The 23,508-nt window shown below is 40.1% G+C and overlaps 2 protein-coding genes across 2 annotated transcripts; one reads left to right on the top strand and one right to left on the bottom strand.

The window, feature by feature from the left end:
* Positions 1-460: 460 nt before the first annotated feature.
* On the top strand, positions 461-2,906 carry LOC135479756 (toll-like receptor 13). The gene is made up of 2 exons (XM_064759661.1): positions 461-1,513; positions 1,803-2,906. The coding sequence occupies exons 1-2, from the start codon at positions 461-463 to the stop codon at positions 2,904-2,906; spliced, it is 2,157 nt and encodes a 718-aa protein (XP_064615731.1).
* Positions 2,907-9,229: 6,323 nt separating this feature from the next.
* Positions 9,230-10,468, bottom strand: LOC135479755 (ankyrin repeat domain-containing protein 23-like). The gene is made up of 3 exons (XM_064759660.1): positions 10,407-10,468; positions 9,653-9,932; positions 9,230-9,433 (listed from the first exon to the last, which is right to left on the bottom strand). Exons 1-3 carry the CDS (start codon positions 10,466-10,468, stop codon positions 9,230-9,232), a joined length of 546 nt encoding a protein of 181 aa, XP_064615730.1.
* Between the last annotated feature and the right edge of the window lie 13,040 nt (positions 10,469-23,508).

Here is a 23,508-nt window from a genome sequence, read left to right as displayed (position 1 = left end):
AATGCTGGCCGCCGTCGTATAAGTGAATTATTCTTGAGTACGGCGTAAAACATTAATCAAATAAATAAATAAATAAATAAATCTAAAAAAACTCGAAATGCTGATTTGTCACCACCTTTAACATATAACCACATAAAATCACACACGTCATTCCTCTGTCAGATATAAATATAGCGGGTCATTCTAGTACTATCTCATTATGAGGTATCAAGGAAGCACACTTGATCGTGTATATGACAAAATACAGCTGTATGTCGGTGTGTCGCTGACGAGTTACTGCCTAGTTGAAGGATGTGTAACGCTTGTACAAACATTTCAAATTTACAACCAGTGTTATTTGTAGAGACCATATAGTACATGAAGTAGACAATCTGCAGATCTACCCAGGCGTCTAACGGCTAAACGACTCCATCTCCTTGTAGAAACACTGCCAACTTTTCCCTTAGCACCCAAAACAACTATGGAAGTGTACGCATTTCTGTTGGGAACCGTTCTTCTCAACGCGGTGTATGGGGACAACCATGTTGATCTCCACAACAAAGGACTGCGGACCGTACCTACAAATATCTCATCAACAACAGAAAGCCTGGATTTGAGTTGGAATCTTCTGGAGACGATAACCAATGGATCCTTTCGAATTCTCAGCAGGCTTATATCACTGAGTTTAAATCACAACAAACTTGTGAGGTTAGAACCATCAGCGTTCGAGGGATTATCACAACTACGCTTCCTGGATCTAAGCAACAACCGATTTGTGCTGGAGTATGAATCCTATCCACCCACAGTATTTCATCCTACACAAAAGCTAGAGATCCTAAATATGGATGAAAATAGCCCAGGCTATTCATCCCGTGCGTATCAGTTTCCAGACGAGATATTCAGCAGCCTGATATCACTGAAGGAGTTGACTGTTGACGAGCCGTTGCACAATGTTTCATTTGGACCGGGCGTCATGAGCATGTCTCAGCTTAAAAGTCTGTCCGTTTACTGTTGGGAATTTGGAAGCAGCCTCAGACCAGACACATTTGCTGCGTTTGCCAACTTATCAATTCAGTCATTGGTGTTGAGATGCCAGAGTTTAGAGGAAGGGACTTTGAAGCATTTTCCGCATGTGACAAGTCTAAATCTGAGAACAAAATCGCTACCCAACGCCTTATCAGCTCTCGTGGACCTGCGCCATCGCCATATGACATATCTGACAATCACAAATACAAATTCTGACAAAGGGTTCAGCAGGGACCCCGAAACCTTGGCTCTCACTGCAAACAACACGGCTCACTTGGCGACTATTTGTGTTCGTCACCTGGACTTGAGCAAAAATGCCATAATCCATGTGGGAATAGATGTCTTCAGCCGATTCCAGTACCCCGAGTGTCTAGAAACATTTAACTTTGGAAACAATTATCTGCCCGTCGCTACTAGCTACTTAGCAGCAATTGGCGTGATACACTTCACAAGGTTAAAGTATTTAAATATCAGTCCAGGAAGACGTTATGCGTTTACTGTGAGAGAGGTCAGCGATCTTGTGTGGACGAAGAGCTCTGTTTTTCAATATAATTTGGTGGTGCCGCCATCTTTGGTAGTTTTGAACGCTAGTTTTCTAGCCGGTTTGATTAGAATTGATAAGGATGTAAACTTTACTAATGGAAAAAAATGTGGAAGTTCTTGATGTGTCATATGACGGATTCAAAGATTGTTCCTTTGTCGTAACTGGTCTGGAGAACTTGAAAGTGCTGAACATATCCAAATGGAACTGTGCTGTGTTATCTCCAAGATTCTTCAGCTATTTTACCTCACTTCAGGTTTTGGTGGCCAGAAATTGTAGACTGGACATTGGCTTTCGCTATGATTTAGATGCTGTCATCTTCAAAAGTTTGAAACATCTGAAAACCCTCGATCTCTCGAGTAACGATTTTACAACACTAAGCAGATTCATCTTCAGTCCGCTGCAAAGTTTAGAAACCTTGATCCTGTCAAACAATAAGCTGATCCATATACCAGAGTCCATCTATGATTTGGTCTCGTTGACATTCTTGGACTTGTCATCCAATGTGATTTCATCTTTGTCACGCGCACAAATGGACTGGTTGACCGCTGACAATTCATCCCACTCAAAAGATGCTGTCAGAGTTTCACTGAACCGTAACCCCCTCCTCTGCACTTGTAACACCGTCAGTTTTGTGCGATGGCTTCTAGACGGCTCAGCCAATGTTGAAGCACGTTTGACCTTAACGTGCAGTCTAGGAAATGGAACGTTCGTGGATATTGGTAGCCTCACATCAAAGCTTAAGAACATGGAAGTATCTTGTGTCAGCAACTTTTGGTTGACATTTTCCACAGTTGGCTCGAGTCTGATGGCCGTGGTAATTGTTCTAGGAATATTTGCCTACCGTTACAGGTGGAATATCAAATATTGGGTTCTGACAAAATGCAGGAGAGGTTCTGTCGTTGAAGAAGTGACAAATGAACAATACCGATACGATGCCTTCGTAGCGTATAATTACTTCAGTTACCGATGGGCTTGCATTGTTCTGCGACAATTTCTGGAAGATGAAAACAACTACACGATCTGTCTCCATGATCGAGACTTCCCGGTGGGTGTCAGTATTCAGCAAAACATAGTGGACGCCGTGAACAACAGTCGCAAAGTTATCCTAGTCATCAACAAGTCGTTCCTGAAAAGCGATTGGTGTGAATTTGAAATTCAAATGACGGGCATGCGCATGGTGAGAGATGGTTATGAAAACGCCATTATTGTGATCATGATGGAAGAGATTCCCGTGTCGGAAATGCCACGGTCGCTGCTGAACCTTTGGAATCACATTACATTCCTGCTGTGGCCGGCCAATGACCTGGGTGACGAACGGATCTTCTGGAACCGTTTGCTGGAGGTCATGGCACGCTGATCTGCAGTTGTCTGCTGGGGGTCATAGAACAGTCTGATCTACAGTCGTCTGCTGGTGGTCATGGCACACTAATCTATATACACCCGTTTGGTGGGGGTACTGGCACGCTAATCTATACACACTGGTTTGCTGGAGGTACTGGCACGCTAATCTATACACACCCGTTTTCTGGAGGTCATGGCACCCTAATCTATACACACCGGTTTGCTGGAGCTCATGGCACGCTAATCTATACACACCGGTTTGCTGGAGGGAATGGCACGCTAAGCTATACATACCCGTTTGCAGGAGGTCATGGCGCGCTGATCCGCGATAGACTGCTCGAGGTCATATAACAGGCTAATCAACAGTCATCTATTGGAGGTCACGGCACGCTGATCTACAGTGAAACTACATGCTTGGGGCTATGAATGTGCTCATGTATATGTAGTCGTAAACAAGATGTAAAAAATTACAAGTTACAAATGACAGTGGCTTTACTATTGAAATGTGTATGTTCTCTAAATGCGACTAATATTTTTTCTTGTGCTTTCGTTTTATTCACAAATCAAATTGCATGTGTTCTTTTATGGGCACAAAATCGTCAGGGAATATGTTCACGATATACATTTAATTTCCGTCACTGTAATAATTAGACCAGTGAAAATTCTGCGTTGCTGTGAGGATAAAAAACCCTAAAAAAAAAAACTTCCCTTAAATTCGTTCCGTGAGTGATGACGAATTGGATTTACGTCAATGTAACACATAAATCCAATCTTGAAAATGCGTTTTTAATAATGAGTTAATCCGTTCCTGACACCAAATTAAGAAGTAATCCGGAATGGATTTCTTCCGCTTAATGGACAAAAATGTAACCCGTCATCACCCTGGAAGCGATTTAACAGAAGTTTTTTTTTTTTTTTTAAGAAAAAAAACCATAGTTATTAAAGTATTCTATGTTTGGGAAGGGAGGCTCGTAGGCGCAACATATACATTGCGTGTTTTTTCATTCATGTCATATGGAATCAAATTTGTATTTGTTCTTTAGACATATGGAAGTTGAAAATATATATTGGAGTGCGTGTATAAAAACGGTTTGCTTATTTAACAAAAAAAGAATTGTCTCTGCACGGTGTCTTTTGGATGTCTGTCGTTTTTCCAAATACCTTTTGAGCACTGCGTGTTGCTGACAGGCGCAATAAGCATTGGTTTTACACCGCATGTGTAACTACGACCAGTACAGTTGATCGAGTGTTCGAATCCCGCTCTCGGTTCATTAGTGTTGCGGCTTTTTCAGGAGGTTTGCTGGGTATCGGTATATGCTATTTCAGTCATAAAATTGGATGCTGTTGTATTGGTGAAAAAGAAACAAACTGAGTAAAGGCTTTGAATAAAAATTAAAAAAAATAAATAAGAAAGATTTGATTAATAAACAGCATATACCGGTAAATGTGCATGTATATAGCTCTACATTTAACACTTATAGGCCTACAGAGATTTGAGGAGTTACCACGTTTTGAAAGACTTTTAACACTTAAGAATGTGGAGCTATACAGCTATGCAATATAACCTAAAAGGAATTAATAATGGTAAGGCGTCGGTTATGCGTCATTTCGTGCCCAGGGAATTTACCTACTCTACCCATTTAGAGTAACACAAATCACGTTACAGTATGAACTTAATGTGTGGGATATTGTTGTCTTGTGGAAAAAGCCAAACGTTTTTAGCGGGTTTTAATTAGGGCAGTGTAGGCCTATATATTAATCTTCTAGCCTTCCTTGTACTTCATTCATTATATGTTATTGTAAATATATAACATATTATAAATATATTTCACTCATTACAACTGTCTTGTCATAGGACTACTTCATGCATTTAATTAATCGGTATACACATTATATATACACAATTAAGACTACAATACACCGTTTGTAGTCTTACTTGTGTTTAAAATCCCATTAAATGTAATCTAGGTTTTGTCTTATCTTCAAAATATTCTTTTATTTTCAAGAAAAAATGCATTTTTGTCTAACATATATGCCCCCTTTATGTTTGAAGAGCTACAAAAAAACAATAATAGCAATAACATTGTACTCGCATTGGCATTACTTATGATTACGATTGAAATCATATATGAACATCTATTATTTATAGCTAAATCTCTATTTAAAATACGTACGTTACAAATTTTCTTTCTTGTTATGCACAAAACCTAAATAAATTCCATAAAAAATAAAGACGTAGTACGAACGGGTTTCTCATTGACGGGGGGGAGGGGGGGCTACGTGGCTTAGTCGGTTATCGCGCTAGCGTAGCGTAATGACCCAGGAGCCTCTCACCAATGCGGTCGCTGTGAGTTCAAGTCCAGCTCATGCTGGCTTCCTCTCCGGCCGTAAGTGGGAAGGTCTTCCAGCAACCTGCGGATGGTCGTGGGTTTCCCCCGGGCTGTGCCCTGTTTCCACCCACCATAATGCTGGCCGCCGTCGTATAAGTGAAATATTCTTGAGTATGGCGTAAAACATCAATCAAAGAAATAAATAATAAATAAATTCTCATTGACGGCTGATCGGAAACTCCCGAGGCGTTCCGAATGCACAAATCAGTGGATTTACAACTGATGACGTCAGACTATAACACCCATGACGTCAGGGCAAATGATCGAGAATAACAGACCCGCAAACAGAAAACAAATTAACATGTACGTTATCACTGTCAACGATGTTTGAATATTGAATGTTGACATGACCCACCCAGTAGCAATAGACAATCATATCTAGAAACATGAAAAGTATCAAACATCGCAATACTCATCAGTCAAAATCTCACCGATTCTCGATTGATGGTAGCATAAAAGCAACATCTTTGAACACGCACACTGCCGGCATGACAAACACCACACTCAAACCCCTTAATATTGATTTATTTGATTGGTGTTTTACGTCGCACACTCAAGAATATTCACCTGTACGACGGCGGAAAGCATTATGGTGGAAGGAAACCGGGCAGAGGCAAACCAAGAGCAAGCCAGCATGAGCTGGACTAGAACTCACAGCGACCGCGTTGGTGAGAGGCTCTTGGCTCATTGCGCCGCGCTAGAACGCTTACCACCTCGGTCACGGAGACCCCCAACCGCTAAATAAGAAAATGTCCATAAATATAAGTTATTCAGAGGAATTTTTTTGATCAACAGAAAATGTGACAGAGGCTCAGAAAACAAACAATTATTACCTAGATCAGCTTATTCCAACGTGCCTTTGTAAAACCTGAAACATCTTTAATGATGGATATTGTTACTGTCTTGTTCCAGCGTTGTAACAGGACTAAATTTGTAACCTTCTGATTTTAGTTTTTTGATGGAAAATTGGTCTGCGATTATTAATTCTGAATGTAAATTATGGTTGATGATAGTTATGAATGGTTAACGAATGTCTGTTTGGACGCTCAGCTTAGGAAACAGAAATCTTTGGCTACCTCTTGGCGCTTGTATTGTTTGGCTTTTTTTTTTTCAAATAAAAAAAAAAAGACTGGAAAGCCCGGGCATCGATCCCGGAAACTCTCGCATGCAAAGCGAGCGCTCTACCATGTGAGCTAGCCCCCCCATTAGAGTGCACTATTTTCATTATGATTCTTATAAGTGGATTGACTCATGCTGTCCCATGTACATGCACATGGTGTTTACATCGTCACGGCTGGGGGTCGGATTAAAGTTCACTAAATAGAGCTATAAACAGACCTGTTCACACCTCCAATAAGGTAAAACAGTGAGACGTTATTGCTTCGTGGTTGCATCATATATGGAGAAATCGTACTTCACCTTAATTAATTCCAATAAAAATTTATAGATCATCATGACATATTTAGAATACCCATACTTTTTCCACAAGTCACATTGCCACATTGCAACCATACTCAATTTATTCGACATTCGGACACTAATTTCTGTCCCACGTATAATGACCAAATGTTTAACTGATTATCCCCCCACCCAGCCCCTCCCCCACGTCTCTCTCTCTCTCTCCCACACCCATGGGGTTTATTATTACCGGAGCGGTTTACTATACCCCATATACTGATTTGCTAAATATGACCTTATTCAGTACGCTTATTTCCCTTCCTTGTTTATTTCCTACACAGGATATTGCGTACTACCGAACCATTCATATATTCCTTTATTCTTTAATCGTTAAAAAGAGAGTTGACAGGTGTGGCTGCGATTATAGGCGGAGTTACCCTTGCATGGTTCACAATAGTTTACTAAATCTGTAAAATTTATATCTTATGGTGAGCTGTTTTACAGTGAATATGCCAAAGCCAAGTTGTCATCCCTATCTTTCGTAGAATTTAAAAACTAGAACGAATCTTGGATTCCATATGATGACTTAAGCTTAGAATACCCTTTTCAACCACACCCAAAATGTTTTTTCCCCTCACATGGTGATTGTTAGTTTTATGGGTCGAGGAAACCAGAGAGCCATAAGTGAGCTACCAAGCTTTGGTACATATTTCTTTATTTGCTTGGTGTTTTACGCCATTCACAAGAATATTTTATTCATACGAAAGCGGCCAGCAGGCTGGTGGGAGGAAATCGAGCACAGCCCAGGGGAAAACCACGATCATTCGCAGGTTGCTGTAAGACCTTTCCACGTACAGCTGGAGAGGAAGCCAACTTGAGCCGGACTTGAACTCGCAGCGACCCCATTGGGGAGAGGCCCCTGGGTCAACACAAATCTGACCATCTAATATTGCAGCTGAAGACTGAAATCTGGGGCACAGTGTCTGGCCTAAAATATGCCATCAACTACGACTACCTATATTAGTTCTGAAACATCCATCAAAACCGAGTCACCTAAGACTTTAAAAGAGGAAGTTGTAACTTCCTCGCTTGGCGTTCAGCATGAAGGGGATAGTGCAACGACTGGTTGACCCGTATCAATATAATGGCTCGGGCGGGGCCGCTTACTTGCCTTCGGTAAGTCGTCTCAGTGAAGCAGCACTAAATAAAAGAGCGGTGGAAATCCGTCCTGCTGCAAGGAGGCACGTTACACGTACATGCACCCTAAAGATTCCTTCGTCGTCTTATGACTGAAAAATTGAGTACGACGTTAAACCCCAAGCACTCACTCACTCACTTCATCAAAACCAACAAAATATGATATAATCAAAGACGTACAGCAAAGAGAATAAAAACCAGAGTAGCGACGACAGTATGATAGTTGACAAACTTGTCGCACGTAACCGTTGAAACACCTCCTATCAATTTACCTCATCCCGAGTTTTATTTTAACTGTTCGTGTAAATGCTTAAATAGTAGCAAACTACACGCCCCCTATAGAACCATGGTTGAAGCAAAATTAGGTAAAAGCAATATACAGTGAAGAATTTCGTTTTGGTGCTTAGAAGTCAAACATAGCATTTTGTTGTCAGCTTGTCGAAAATGTTGTCTTCTAATTCCCGTTAATGACCTCTGATATATTGCAATTAACATCACTATATATTAATTTTACTTAATTTTTTAGAAAATTCTTCTGTAGAGTTTTCTCATATTTATTTATTCATTTGATTGATTGATATTTTACACCGTACTCAAGAATATTTCACTTATACGGCGGCGGCCAGCATTATGGTGGGAGGCTACCGAACAAAGGGCAAACCCAGACCATTCACTGGTTGCTGCAAACCGTCCCACCTACGGCCGTGATTTGAACTAGGTCACTAGGTCTGTGCGCCGCGATGAATTGCTAACCACTTTGTTTTCCCACATAGCAACGAGCATCCAGTATTGCCTATATTATGTTACACGCAGTACAATAGACATAACCGAAAACACATATTCCCCATATTGAACGATGTACGACGGCGGCAAGAATACTTTCATTGTTAACAGATCAATGATTACATATAAAGGTACACATCCACAAAATTTCACCAATGTGCACATCACTACTTCATGATTCACAAACGGACAGTCTATTCATATTTATGTAAATGTAAAAGTCACATAGAATTTTGAATATATAAAAATAACAATCTTCAACACAAAATAGGAGAGTATATATATATATATATATACCTGATCAACATATTCTTTTCCACTAAACACTTATTTATACAGGTAAAATTATAGTCTTTGCAACAAAATGATTTCTTTTAATGCCCTTGGAAGGTGTAAGCGATCACACGCGCAGAGGACATTGCCTGCCGAACAGGAATGCATGATCGAGCTTCTGATAATCCTCCGGCAAACGTCCTTCAGAGTGGACGGAGCTTTCGGATTACCAATCCCGTGCTCCATTTGCCACTTTGACACCGCCTCTTGCAGTTCTTGGTAGCCAATGGTCGGCGAGTTATTTCCCAGAGTCCGGCACTTTAACCACACCCCCTGCCAAAATCAGGCGGTGAATGACCAATCGCATGTCTCCGTTCGGCTGCTTCTTGTACTGCGTGAGCGCCGATGACATTAGCTGCTGTCCAGGTACCAGGCCGTGGGCAGTTATTGTCAAGTTCAGAATTTCAAAGGCGTCCGGTGGAGTTTTTCCCTGAGAGCCTAGCTGGCGAATAGCTATCCTCACCAATTCGGTCCCTATTCTGATAATTCCTAGGGTCTACGTGAACTGTATCAGCACCGGCCTCTAACAACTGCCGGACACAGTTCAAGTTCTGTTTCTTGCGGCCAGGTACAATGCATTTGTCCCTTCTCGTCGGCGTAGGTTCACATTGCAACCGTGTTTTATCAACTTGGTAACGATGTGATTGTGACCCGAAAGTACCGCAAAGTACAGAGCAGTTCTGCCGTTCAGATCCTGGAAGTCGATATCCCCACCACACTCCAGGAGTTCGTTGACGCCGCGAGAATTCCCGTAGCTCGCGGCTACGTGTAGCGGAACCTTCTTATCATCGTCCGCGGCGTTGACACTTGCCCCCGCGACCATTAACATGGAGGCGATGGTATAATGGTGATTCACAACGGCCTTCAGTAGCGGGGTCCGTTGCCAGATATCCCGACACTCGAGGTGAACCCTGGCCTTAATCAGTAGGTCCACACAGTCCCTGGAGCCGTCAATGGGAAAGCGTAAAAAATTGGTCAACAATTAAACAAGGCACAGTTCATCGGTTCATAGTGGATAAAATGTAGAAGACTCTTAACACAGCGAATAATACCACCAGGGCAGTGACGAGAGTGGTGTTTGGCAAATGACCACATGTATTACCTGTGAAATCCCGCCTCATCTCAATTTACCTCAGTTTTATTCCGACTGATCATGATCTGGCATAATCGGCAATCTGAAAACCTAGCGCGACCTGATGGGGACAGTTATTTGGTGGTCTGTGAGAAGACTTGAGCAGCGAGGGCACCAGCTTGAATGGGATACCTCACTTTCCTCCATAACGGAGCCTCGGGTCCAAGCTGGATAGATAACTGTTATCTTACGATACACGCGCACTACATAGCTAGCATTCCCATAAAACGCTACGTTGAAGGCTGCAATGAAGAACAGACTACAGAGGTTAGGCCTGAATTACTTTCTACGGAAATTTGCTCCATTTTCCACCAGGGCTACAGGCATGACACGTGTCACAGCCATTGCGAAAGAATCTGCAACATATCACAATGTCAACCTTTTTTCTTTTTATATACCATCATTATTTATTTCACTGCTGATTAATGCTGCACTCAAAGTTTGGGCATGGCATTCATGGATGTAAGGTGCAATCACGCTTTAGAGCGAGATTTGCATGTTATCAGATAGACTGGCTTATACCCGTCCGTCCTATATTCTGAACAAACTTCACACTGAGATGCAGTATTTCGTATTACAGGAACAGTATTAAAACAGTTAATAAATGAAACTGCGGTTTTTCACTAAGAGGACCATGGCGGGGTTTACGGGTGAATGATTACACGGTTTGTCAGAAATTTCAAAGAGGGTGTCAAATTGGAGTACACTAAGTCGCCAGAACACACCGACAACCTTTGCCAAACTGGTCATTTTGCATGCACTGGGGGACTTCAAAGGGCATTTTATACTCAAACACTTAAAAAACTACATGTAGGTGTAAACGTGAGACAAGGCAAGGCAATCATGCGCGTTTAATAATTCTCAGTATCCAAAGGTGAATGTATAAAAAATTAATCTCACTACTATTTTTCACCTGATGTTTAACTTTTCTGAAGTGGAACATTCTGCTAGATTCTAACTGATTCATCAACCTTGCAAGAGCCACTTAGGAGTTTTTCGTAAAGTTAGTTTAATTTCTGATCAGAATAACTTGAATGTTGGTACAAAAAGTATCATTTTAAGGCCTTTACGTGCTTGTGTAAGTTAATTTAGACACACCAAACTTTAGGGGAAACTCAGTATTTGTCTGCGGTTTCATTCTATTTATTTATTTGATTGGTGTTCTACGCCGTACTCAAGATTTTTTCACTTATACGACGACGCAGCATTATGGTGGGTGGAAACCGGGCACAGCCCGGGGGAAACCCACGACCATCTGCAGGTTGCTGTCAGACCTTCCCACTTACGGCCGGAGAGGAAGCCAGCATAAGCTGGACTTGAACTCACAGTGGTCGCATTGGTGAGAGACCTTATTTCCAGTTGCTCAAGTAGCAACACTGACATGTTATAAAAAGGACATGATCGTGATCAAGGGTAACCAATGTTAAAACGCAGCCCTGTTCATACAATGTAATTTGCAGCATTGGCTTGGAGTATACAACCACATGGCAAAGTAAGAACTATGCTCGTATTTATCAAGGAAAGTAAGGCTTAAGTTATAATCGCAAGTGCTTTAAAAGCCAAACTCAGAACAGGAAAGAATTCAAACTATGGTTGGTACAATGTTTTGCAGTGAAGCATCAGTGTGCAAATTTTGAAATTACTAGAGCAAAACATTTTAACTTTAGCTGTGTTTGAATTTTCGACATATATTATGAACCCATTATCCCAGTCTAATGAAGTTAAGCTGCAGTCAGACAGCAAGATTTGTAATGCAAAGATTGTTGATTGTAATCGTCTTGGGTATAAGCAGACTTGGGATTAAACCTCTGACCTCCTGACCATGATTTATTTATTTATTTGATTAGTGTTTTATGCAGTAGTCAAGAATATCCTGCCCATGAGGTGGATGATCTTCCACTCAGCCAACACAATATAGAGTTAATATTTAAAACTGAAATTCCAGTCCTTCAAAATGCTAGGAAAATCATTGTCCTTTAATCTTGCAAATCTCCAGAATGTTTTCCTTATATTTATTTATTTATTTTATTTGAATACTGCTTTACTCCGTACTCAAGAATATTTTACTTATACGAAAGTGACCAACATTACGATGGGAGGAAACCTGTGCAAAAGAAACCCACAACCATCTGCAGGTTTGCTGCTACACCTACCCATTTACAAAAGAACAGGAAGCCAGCATGAGCTGGACACTAATATGATGGCTTAGCATGCAATTTTTATAGGTGGAGGAAACTGGAGTGCCTGGGTTAAACCATAAATCTTTGGCAAATTACTGGCAAACATCCAAATGTGTCACATATAGGTAAACATGTCATATTGGGGAAGAAAGAAAATTGGTCTCAAGTGGAGAGGAAGGAAAGAATGACTGAATGAATGCTTGGGGTTTATCGTCATACTTAACAATTTTTTTAGCCATATGACGAGGAGGAGTCATTAGGTGTTTGTACATATACTGTGTCTTATTGTGGCAGGGCTCCATGCCGCCAAAGTGCTGCCATCACTGAAGTATCATGCCGAAGACACCAGACATGACACCCCACCCAGTCACATAATTCTGGCACCATTTCCTTGCATTAACCTCTCAGTGCTGAGCACAAAGCGAGGCAGCAGCAAGTACCACTTATAAAGTCTTTGGTATGACCCAACCCGGGTTTTATCCCGGGTCTCCCGACTTTGAGGCGGGCGCTCTAACCATTAGGCCATTCAAGTGGTCTAAGCGAACAGGAGGGTAAAGCCATATATAGCCACAAAAGTGTCAACGATCATTTATTATCACAACTGTTCTACAAATATGAACTATAAGATGAGAATGTAGAAATCGCTTGTCCATGACCGGGACTGAACTCACAGCGATACCCTGAGTGCCATGTGATTGGGAGTCACAAAACTAACTCGCTCTATGAGTTATGCCTCACTCCCAGAAATCTTTATTTGGTGAAAGCATTTTGGATAGGTAGTACTAGTGAGAGTTTCATAGGGTGGAGAAATCTGAGAAGTGCCAGCTCCCTTCCTTTCAAGGCAGTTAATTTTGGAATTTGAATGAAAAAATAAAGTATTTCCAAAAATGTATATTGATATAAGGTGATGACGGAAGCATGAATGAAGTTCAGATATCTATGACATTCTGCAATATACTAGACACTGGAAGACGTGTTTAAATTTTGAACAATAAAAAACACACTGAACATAAACAATAGTGAATCTATAAATATAAGTGAAATTACACAAACATTAAAGCCTTTCCACAGTTCCCACACTAAACAATTAAACTTACAAGTTTATGAAAAAAGAATGACACCTCTTCAAATGTCTATCCATTGCTTCACTCTATCATCATAACTCCATTTAGGTTTGCTTTCTCGGAATGGATTTCTTCATCGTATTCAAAGGTGACTGACCTGCATAAATCTGTCACCCAAACACTCAGATTTGGCTATTTTTCTTCAAGGACCTAAACAGTAAAATAAAATAAAAAATTAAGAAACAGTCAATAAACACAACATATAAATGCAATCTGTTTTGTATATATGTGGAGTGCAAATTTAAAAGATTATGCAGTCCTGTTTAATGCAAACACATAAACATGGAATGCAAACTTGTATATAAGGAATGCAAACTTGTATAGATGGAATGCATATTTCTATATATGGAACGCAGATTACTATACAAAGTATGCAGACATGTGAAATGAAAAACATTCTAATGCATATGGAATGCAGACTTGTGCATATGCTGAATGCCAATATGAAATGGATATAATATGGACAGCAGACTTGCATATATGGAATGCGGACTTGCATATACGAAATGCTGATTTAAATGAAGGCTAGTCTAATTGATTAGGCTAAACGTTTTATGCAAATGTTATATCGTTAGCATAAAAAAGTTCTAATTTATTTGGCTAACAAACGACTATCCCCGAAAGACTCCAACTCTTTTTCTTATATTTCCCTAGCGTCGTTGAGTTTCGACGCATACAATGTTAATTTTGTACTTAACGAAGGTCCAGGCAGATTGTCTTTGTTACTGAACAAGTCTCGCGCAAGTAAGACACCAACTTAGAGACCTGTTTTCCGCACCGCAACCATACGTCCCTACTCGGTTTAGAATAGTTTTATTATAGCCATGAAGGCTCCGAAAATCGGCCTGGGCCTTCGTTGAGTACGAAATTAACAATGTTAGCGTCGAGACTCTATCGACGCTAGGCCAGTATATAAGAAAAGGAGTTGGAGTCTTTCGGGGCTAACAAACGACCAGTTTTCGTTATTGGATTTCGTGCACACAAAACTTAACGCTGAAAACATCGGTTGTTGTTTCATACTTACATACGCGCACCGATGTCGTTCCTTATTCTGACTGAGAGGTAGAAAATCACAAAAAAAAACAGAATAAACATCATAATTTCGTGAAAACAACACAGTGGCAAAAAAAAGTGCTGATCGTACCAGAAATCGATCCCTTCAGAGTGTACAGAAGAGGGTCTTACCAAGGGGGATCACCCCTACAAACGTTTCTCTTACTACATCGTGACGTATCGAACAGTAGTTATCCAACTGGAATCAATACCCATATAAATAGATATGAGCACCCAATACCCATATAAATAGATCTGAGCACCCAATACCCATATAAACATGTCTGAGTATCCAATATCCATGTAATCAGTTCTGGGTACTCAATACCCAATACCCATATAAACAGGTCTGAGTACCCAATACCCATATAAACAGGTCTGAGTACCCAATACCCATATAAACAGTTCTGGGTACTCAATACCCATATAAACAGATCCGGGTACCCAATACCCATATAAACATGTCTGAGTATCCAATATCCATATAATCAGTTCTGAATACCCAATATCCATATAAACAGGTCTGAGTACCCAATACCCATATAAACAGTTCTGGGTACTAAATACCCATATAAACAGATCCGGGTACCCAATAACCCATATAAATAGATCCGGGTTCCCAATACTTATATAAACAATTCTGGGTACTCAATACCCATATAAACAGACCCAAGTACTCAATATCCATATAAACAGATCTGAGTACCCAATACCCATATAAACAGTTCTGGGTACTCAATACCCATACAAATAGATCTGGATACCCAATACCCATATAAACAGATCCGGGTTCCCACTACTTATATAAACAGTTCTGGGTACTCAGTACCCATATAAACAGTTCTGAGCACCCAATACCTATATTAACATGTCTAGATACTCAGTACCCATATGTACTTATACATACAGTCCTTATACAGGCCCAATACCCATATAAACATGTCTGAGTATTCAATACCCATATAAACATGTTTGAGTATCCAATACCCATATAAACATGTCTGAGTATCCAATACCCATATAAACATGTCTGAGTATCCAATACCCATATAAACAGTTCTGGGTACCCCATGCCCATATAAACAGATCTGGGTACCCAATACCCACACATTCAGTTCTGGGTACTCAATACCCATATAAACAGATCCGGATTCCCAAAACCCATATAAACAGTTCTCAGCCCCCAATACCAATATAAACAGTTCTGGGTATCCAATACCCATACAAACAGATCCGGGTTCCCAATACCCATATAAACAGGTCTGAGCACCCAATACCCACACAATCAGTTCTGGTTCCTCAATACCCATATAAACAGATCCGGGCTCCCAATACCCATATAAACAGGTCTGGGTACCCAATACCCATGTAAACAGTTCTGGGTACCCGATACCCATATAACCAGGTCTGAGTACCCAATACCAACACAATCAGTTCTGGGTACTCAATACCCATATAAACAGGTCCGGGCTCCCAATACCCATATAAACATGTCTGAGTATCCAGTACCAATATAAACAGTTCCGGGTAACCAATTTCCATATAAACATGTCTGAGTACCCAATACCCATATAAACATGTCTGAGTATCACATACCCATATAAACATGTCTGAGTATCCAATACCCATATGCACATGTTTGAGTATCCAATACCCATATAAACATGTCTGAGTATCCAATACCCATATAAACATGTCTGAGTATCCAATACCCATATAAACATGTCTGAGTATTCAATACCCATATAAACATGTCTGAGTATCCAATACTCATATAAACATGTCTGAGTATTCAATACCCACATAAACATGTCTGAGTATCCAATACCCATATGCACATGTCTGAGTATTCAATACCCATATGCACATGTCTGAGTATTCAATACCCATATGCACATGTCTGAGTATTCAATACCCATATAAACATGTCTGAGTATTCAATACCCATATAAACATGTCTGAGTATCCAATACCCATATAAACATGTCTGAGTATTCAATACCCATATAAACATGTCTGAGTATCCAATACCCATATAAACATGTCTGAGTATCCAATACCCATATGCAGATCTGAGTATTCAATACCCATATAAACATGTCTGAGTATTCAATACCCATATGCACATGTCTGAGTATTCAATACCCATATGCACATGTCTGAGTATTCAATACCCATATAAACATGTCTGAGTATCCAATACCCATATGCACATGTCTGAGTATTCAATACCCATATGCACATGTCTGAGTATTCAATACCCATATAAACATGTCTGAGTATCCAATACCCATATAAACATGTCTGAGTATCCAATACCCATATGCACATGTCTGAGTATTCAATACCCATATAAACATGTCTGAGTATTCAATACCCATATAAACATGTCTGAGTATTCAATACCCATATAAACATGTCTGAGTATCCAATACCCATATAAACATGTCTGAGTATTCAATACCCATATAAACATGTCTGAGTATCCAATACCCATATAAACATGTCTGAGTATTCAATACCCATATAAACATGTCTGAGTATCCAATACCCATATAAACATGTCTGAGTATCCAATACCCATATGAACATGTCTGGGTATCACATACCCATATAAACATGTTTGAGTATCCAATACCCATATAAACATGTTTGAATATCCAATACCCATATTAAACATGTTTGAGTATCCAATACCCATATAAACATGTTTGAGTATCCAATACCCATATGAACATCTCTGAGTATTCAATACCCATATGAACATGTCTGGGTTTCACATACCCATATAAACATGTCTGAGTATCCAATACCCATATAAACATGTTTGAGTATCCAATATCTATATAAACATGTCTGAGTATCCAATACCCATAAAAACATGTTTGAGTATCCAATACCCATATAAACATGTTTGAGTATCCAATACCCATATAAACATGTTTGAGTATCCAATATCCATATAAACATGTTTGAGTATCCAATACCCATATAAACATGTCTGAGTATTCAATACCCATATAAACATGTCTGAGTATCCAATACCTATATAAACATGTCTGAGTATTCAATACCCATATAAACATGTTTGAGTATCCAATACCCATATAAACATGTTTGAGTATCCAATACCCATATAAACATGTCTGAGTATCCAATACCTATATAAACATGTCTGAGTATCCAATACCCATATAAACATGTCTGAGTATTCAATACCCATATAAACATGTCTGAGTATTCAATACCCATATAAACATGTTTGAGTATCCAATACCCATATAAACATGTCTGAGTATTCAATACCCATATAAACATGTCTGAGTATCCAATACCCATATAAACATGTGTGAGTATTCAATACACATATAAACATGTCTGAGTATCCATTACCCATATAAACATGTCTGAGTATCCAATACCCATATAAACATGTCTGAGTATCCAATACCCATATAAACATGTATAAGTATCCAACACCCATATAAACATGTCTGAGTATCCAATACCCATATAAACATGTCTGAGTATTCAATACCCATATAAACATGTCTGAGTATCCAATACCCATATAAACATGTCTGAGTATCCAATACCCATATAAACATGTCTGAGTATTCAATACCCATATAAACATGTCTGAGTATTCAATACCCATATAAACATGTCTGAGTATTCAATACCCATATAAACATGTCTGAGTATTCAATACCCATATGCACATGTCTAAGTATTCACTACCCATATAAACATGTCTGAGTATCACATACCCATATAAACATGTCTGAGTATTCTATACCCATATAAACATGTCTAAGTATCACATGCCCATATAAACATGTCTGAGTATTCAATACCCATATAAACATGTCTGAGTATCCAATACCCATATAAACATGTCAGAGTATCCAATACCCATATAAACATGTCTTAGTATTCAATACTCATATGAACATGTCTGGGTATCCAATACCCATATAAACATGTCTGAGTATCCAATACCCATATAAACATGTCTGAGTATCCAATACCCATATGCACATGTCTGAGTATCCAATACCCATATAAACATGTCTGAGTATTCAATACCCATATAAACATGTCTGAGTATTCAATACCCATATAAACATGTTTGAGTATCCAATACCCATATGCACATGTCTGAGTATTCAATACCCATATAAACATGTCTGAGTATCACATACCCATATAAACATGTCTGAGTATCCAATACCCATATAAACATGTCTGAGTATTCAATACCCATATAAACAGGTCTGTGTACCCAATACCCATGTAAACAGGTCTGTGAACCCAATACCCATATAAACATGTCTGTGTACCCAATACCCGTATAAACAGCGAATCGCTGTGGGTTTTCCCCGTGCTCTGCCCGGTTTAGACATAGGCCTCTATCTTACCAGATCAAAAATGAATAGTGCGAATGGTAAACCCGTACATGCGTACAAAGTGACCTAGAACGGTGTAGGTCGATATAGGCTCAACAGATAGATGAAGTGTCTTGACTGCTCTTCACAGAGCTTAGCAACAGGGCTATGGTGATTTACCGGAACATTGGTCACATGATCGAACAAAGTAAGCCTCTGTCTATTGGGTCGTTTTTGTTGTCGTTGTTTTCACGGTAGATACCCAGCTCCGTACAAACAATATTCTGTACAGGGCATACACTTTGTAATTGGGTCTGTAAGTGCATTTTACTGAATGAATACTACTAAAATTGTATCCTCATAAAAGTTACAAACAACGTACCTGTCACTAGATATATTTATTTGTTTCATTAATGTTTTACGCCGCAATCAAGAGTATTTCATTTTTACGACTGCGGTCAGCATTATGGTGGAGGGAAAACGGGCAGAGCCCGGGGGAAACCTACAAACATACGCAGGTAGCTGACAGACCTTCCCAGAAGAAGAGACCGGCCCGGATAGCACAGTTGGTAGAGCGTCCGCTTCGGGACCAGTAGATCCAGGATCAATCCTTGATCGAGTCACACCTAAGACTTTAAAAGAGGAAGTTGTAACTTCCTCGCTTGGCGTTCAGCATGAAGGAGATAGTGCAACGACTGGTTGACCCGTATCAGTATAATGGCTCGGGCGGGGCCGCTTACTTGCCTTCGGTAAGTCGCCTCAGTGAAGCAGCACTAAATAAAAGAGCGGTGGAAATCCGTCCTGCAACAAGGAGGCACATTATACGTACATGCACCCTAATGATTCCTTCGTCGTCATATGACTGAAAAATTGTTGAGTACGACGTTAAACCCCAAGCACTCACTCACTCACTCCCAGAAGAAGACAGCATGATATGGATTTGAACTCATAGTGACCGCATTGGTGAGGGGCTCATGGGATAATGCACCGCGCTGGCACGCTAACAACCTCGGGCATGGAGGCCGCCTGTCTATATTGGCTGTGCACAGATGATGTATATAGACCTGCTAAACATGTTTGATTGTGCAGTAATTCATTAACAGGGTTGTATTACGCTAGTCTCGTGTCTATGCAAGTTTTGAATGTCATAAAGCCACACCATACTACAAAATAGTGCGAGTGCAAAAGAGTAGAATTTTTGTTTATTTATTTATTTATTTATTGAATACTGACAGACAAACTTTTTAATTTAGATGTGGGATTGTTTGTAGAGTTCATTCAGTTTTTAAAGTCATGTGATTTCATGGAATGCATATTGCAGGTATACTGTATATTTGATACTTGACAGAATTCTGCTTTTCCTTATTTGATATCAATGGATTGCACTGTGGTGTCCATAACACGTCATCGATAGACACTTGCTACAGGCACTGGAATCCTGTCCACTGGGCACGGTGATAGGCGGACACAACGAAAGACATTCGCTACACATCTGTATACTGTAGCCTTGTTGTGCGAGTGCCTATGTATTAATCATGCCTGAGATAGACTAGTTCCATCCCAGGACAGTCCTCGGTTTCATGAAGCGCACTTAGCCTATATAAGTCCTTAGCCATCACGACAACATATGTTGTACAGACATTATCTGTACTCTTTATAACACTAAACACCAGACAAATGGGGGGAGGGGGGTGGTGATCCGAGGCCGAGGGGGTTAGCACGCCAGCACATAAAAACAATGGTCCATAAGCCTCCCGCCAGTATGGTCGCTGTGAGTTCAAGTCCAGCTCATGCATGCTGACTTCCACTCATACTTTACGTGGGAAGGTCTGCCAACAACCTTCGTGGATTTCCCTCGGGTTTTGCCCGGTTTCCTCTCTCATTTCGTGCTGATTAAATATTCTATCCTCGGCATGTTGGTAGACAATCAATGTAACATTTTGCAAAGACAAAATCGTGATGTGATCGTCAATTTAGTGGTGAATGCTTGGGTACCAGCTCTGAAACCGGTAAGTTCTCGGACGTATAATACCAGAAGATCACGTAGGCTGTGTGATTTTCCGTGATTTGAAGGTCAAGCAGATTGCATTGTTTTGTGGGACATGAAGGTGTTTCGGTGTGACAGTTGAATGCACAGCTTAATCACATTAATTATGTACACTCAAATCCGCATGAGATGGAGGAAACATAAGCTGTTATTGTGTATTAATTCTACTAGATAATATTACAGTTTAAAACCACCATAATAATAATAATTTGTCTGTATACATTTATTCATTTACTATTGCAAAAATTCTTCAGTTTTTGTTGGCGTCGAATATCGTCTAGGACGAGCGGCCCACGCGAGGCCAGTCTTTGACAATCCCTGTAAGGAACTTTGAATGATGCAGAAAACTTGCTAGATGCAATTGTCAAAGTCTGGTTAGAGTTTCCCCTTTGACAAATTCCTTAAATGTCTTTTATTGAATGGAATAAGGAAAGTTCTTGCTGAAAGTCTTCCCCTTCGGTTTCAATGGATCGTTGAAGTTTACCAAGAAAGTGCTCATACAAAATGTAGTCCGCCATTGACCAATTTTTTAACCTTTTGTAGTCTTCGTCGGTAATATTGACAACTGGTTTTTTCCAGTTTTTATTTTTTATCATATACAAAATATCATTTGTCGTCCAACAGAGCTTACGTTTGAGTAACACCAGCGACTCGTCCAGTTTCTCTAAAATCAGCACCATTGCAAATTTCTCATCAATTTTCTGCGATTTTTTGACGGATTTTATCAACATTTCGAAAGTAACTCGGAGCTAAGCCAAAGAATGACATCATTGGGTTATGAGTTAAAGATCGGGAACCAGACTTTGGTTCATACTTTTCAGGCTTGAGCAAATAATTCCTTTACTTTGTTGTCACCCTGAATGTTAAAGTTCAGGTAATAGATGGTTGAATATAACTGGTTCATAGGTTCTCGTAACAGAGAAATGTAGACAACGTCAGCAGGAAAATATCGCTTGAAATTTGCATAATCATAGATCACGTGATTAAGCCATCAAGTCACAATATTTTCTGGAGTTTGGTAAATAAAACTTATTCAAAGAGAGTTTGTTTTGACTCCCTTCGAAACCAGGCCGTGGAAGCAAAAACCTGAGGCCTCTCTGATTTCCGAAACGCCACATGAGGTGGGTCATCGTGCTGCTTCCGGTTTTGGGGATTCTCACGTAGATCACGTGGCGTTTTTCCTTACACTTGGCATGCGCGTTGATAGGGGACGGCACAAGGGCTTTTGTAGAGGATAACGTTGACAACAGAGGACGAGAAAAAAGTTTTCCCTCTTTCCTGAGGACTGGTCTGTGGTATTTGAAAACTGCTTTTGTAGAACGCGGAGGTACCACGATAGAGAGATGTAGAATTATCTTTGACCAGAGCATGACCACTGTAAGGAGAAACACACACGCAGTCAGGCCCAGGAACATCGAACGTGGGCTGGCCATTCTGTGAAGAAAGAGTGGAATTGCGATAAGCTAGAATGAAGCTACAAATATATGGGCTGTCTTCCCATATGTATGATGAGGACAGATGAATAATACAAATACGAACATAATATCAAAATTGTGTTTCTTTTTGTGCTCTAAATCCATTTCCAAGAAGCCTTGAATGGGAGTCAGGATAAATTTTTTGGCGAATCTTCTTCTCATATTCATTTCTTGGTGAAAATCCTTAACTTTGTCCCTTAAGTAACCTAAACACAAGGTCGGGCAGATAAATATTCACATGTTCGTCATCGCATACAGTCGGTGATCTCTCATCGTTTCAATGAGGGTCGATGAAATTTCGTCTTCCCATTTACTGAATGTGAACAGTAAAAATACCAAATATATTCGGCTCTCACATACTCACGACAGTCGTCAGTAGGTTCATCATTAATTTATACCGGTGCGCCATGATCAATATTCACTGCTCTTTTTGAAAATTTCTGGTGGAGTCACCGGACCTACAGCCACACACGCTCGGTGAATACAGGGCCACACGGGGATGACACTTTCAATAAATGCACACTTCACATGACCTTTGTAGAGCCAAACTTTCAGTCCTATCAACATCAGGGTCTGAAGCCGTTCCTTTCAAACAAGATATGATTTTAAACCATACCGCACGTTGAAACTTTGCTAACGTAACCTACGTCTCTCTCGCGTGACGCCAGAGCGTGAGGGAATTCCCGTGGCGTAGGGATTTCACCTCATCTCGTGAAGTGGCGACCTTGCAATAGTTTAGGCTCGTGAAGTTTTACTAGACTGATTTTTTAAATAGTTTGCAACTGAAACTAATGAAATAGAAATTTACAGAACATAATAGTTTTCGAGCTGAAGAAATTGGGCTCATTTATACATGGACTATATTTGTCGGCGCTGGGTCTCTAGCAAGTCGGTCTGCTGACTGATGAAAAAAAACGCTGACAACTTATTATGCATAAATAAAGGTATATGATAAATAGACTATCATAAAAGTGTGTGTTCCGCGATGTTGTTGCGGTCGGCCTGTGCATCAGCCTCGCGACACTGGTGTGATAATCTCTATTTATAGTTCTTAAGTGGTTTGTGTTGAACGCTGTTTGGTAATGGGCCTTGCGATTATTGACCAAGGACCTCCACTT

Source organism: Liolophura sinensis, chromosome 12 (genome assembly GCF_032854445.1).
Source record: "Liolophura sinensis isolate JHLJ2023 chromosome 12, CUHK_Ljap_v2, whole genome shotgun sequence".
In the NCBI taxonomy this organism is placed as follows: domain Eukaryota; kingdom Metazoa; phylum Mollusca; class Polyplacophora; order Chitonida; family Chitonidae; genus Liolophura; species Liolophura sinensis.
The sequence above is the reverse complement of the archived record's forward strand: the minus strand, read 5'-3'. Positions and strand labels throughout refer to the sequence as shown.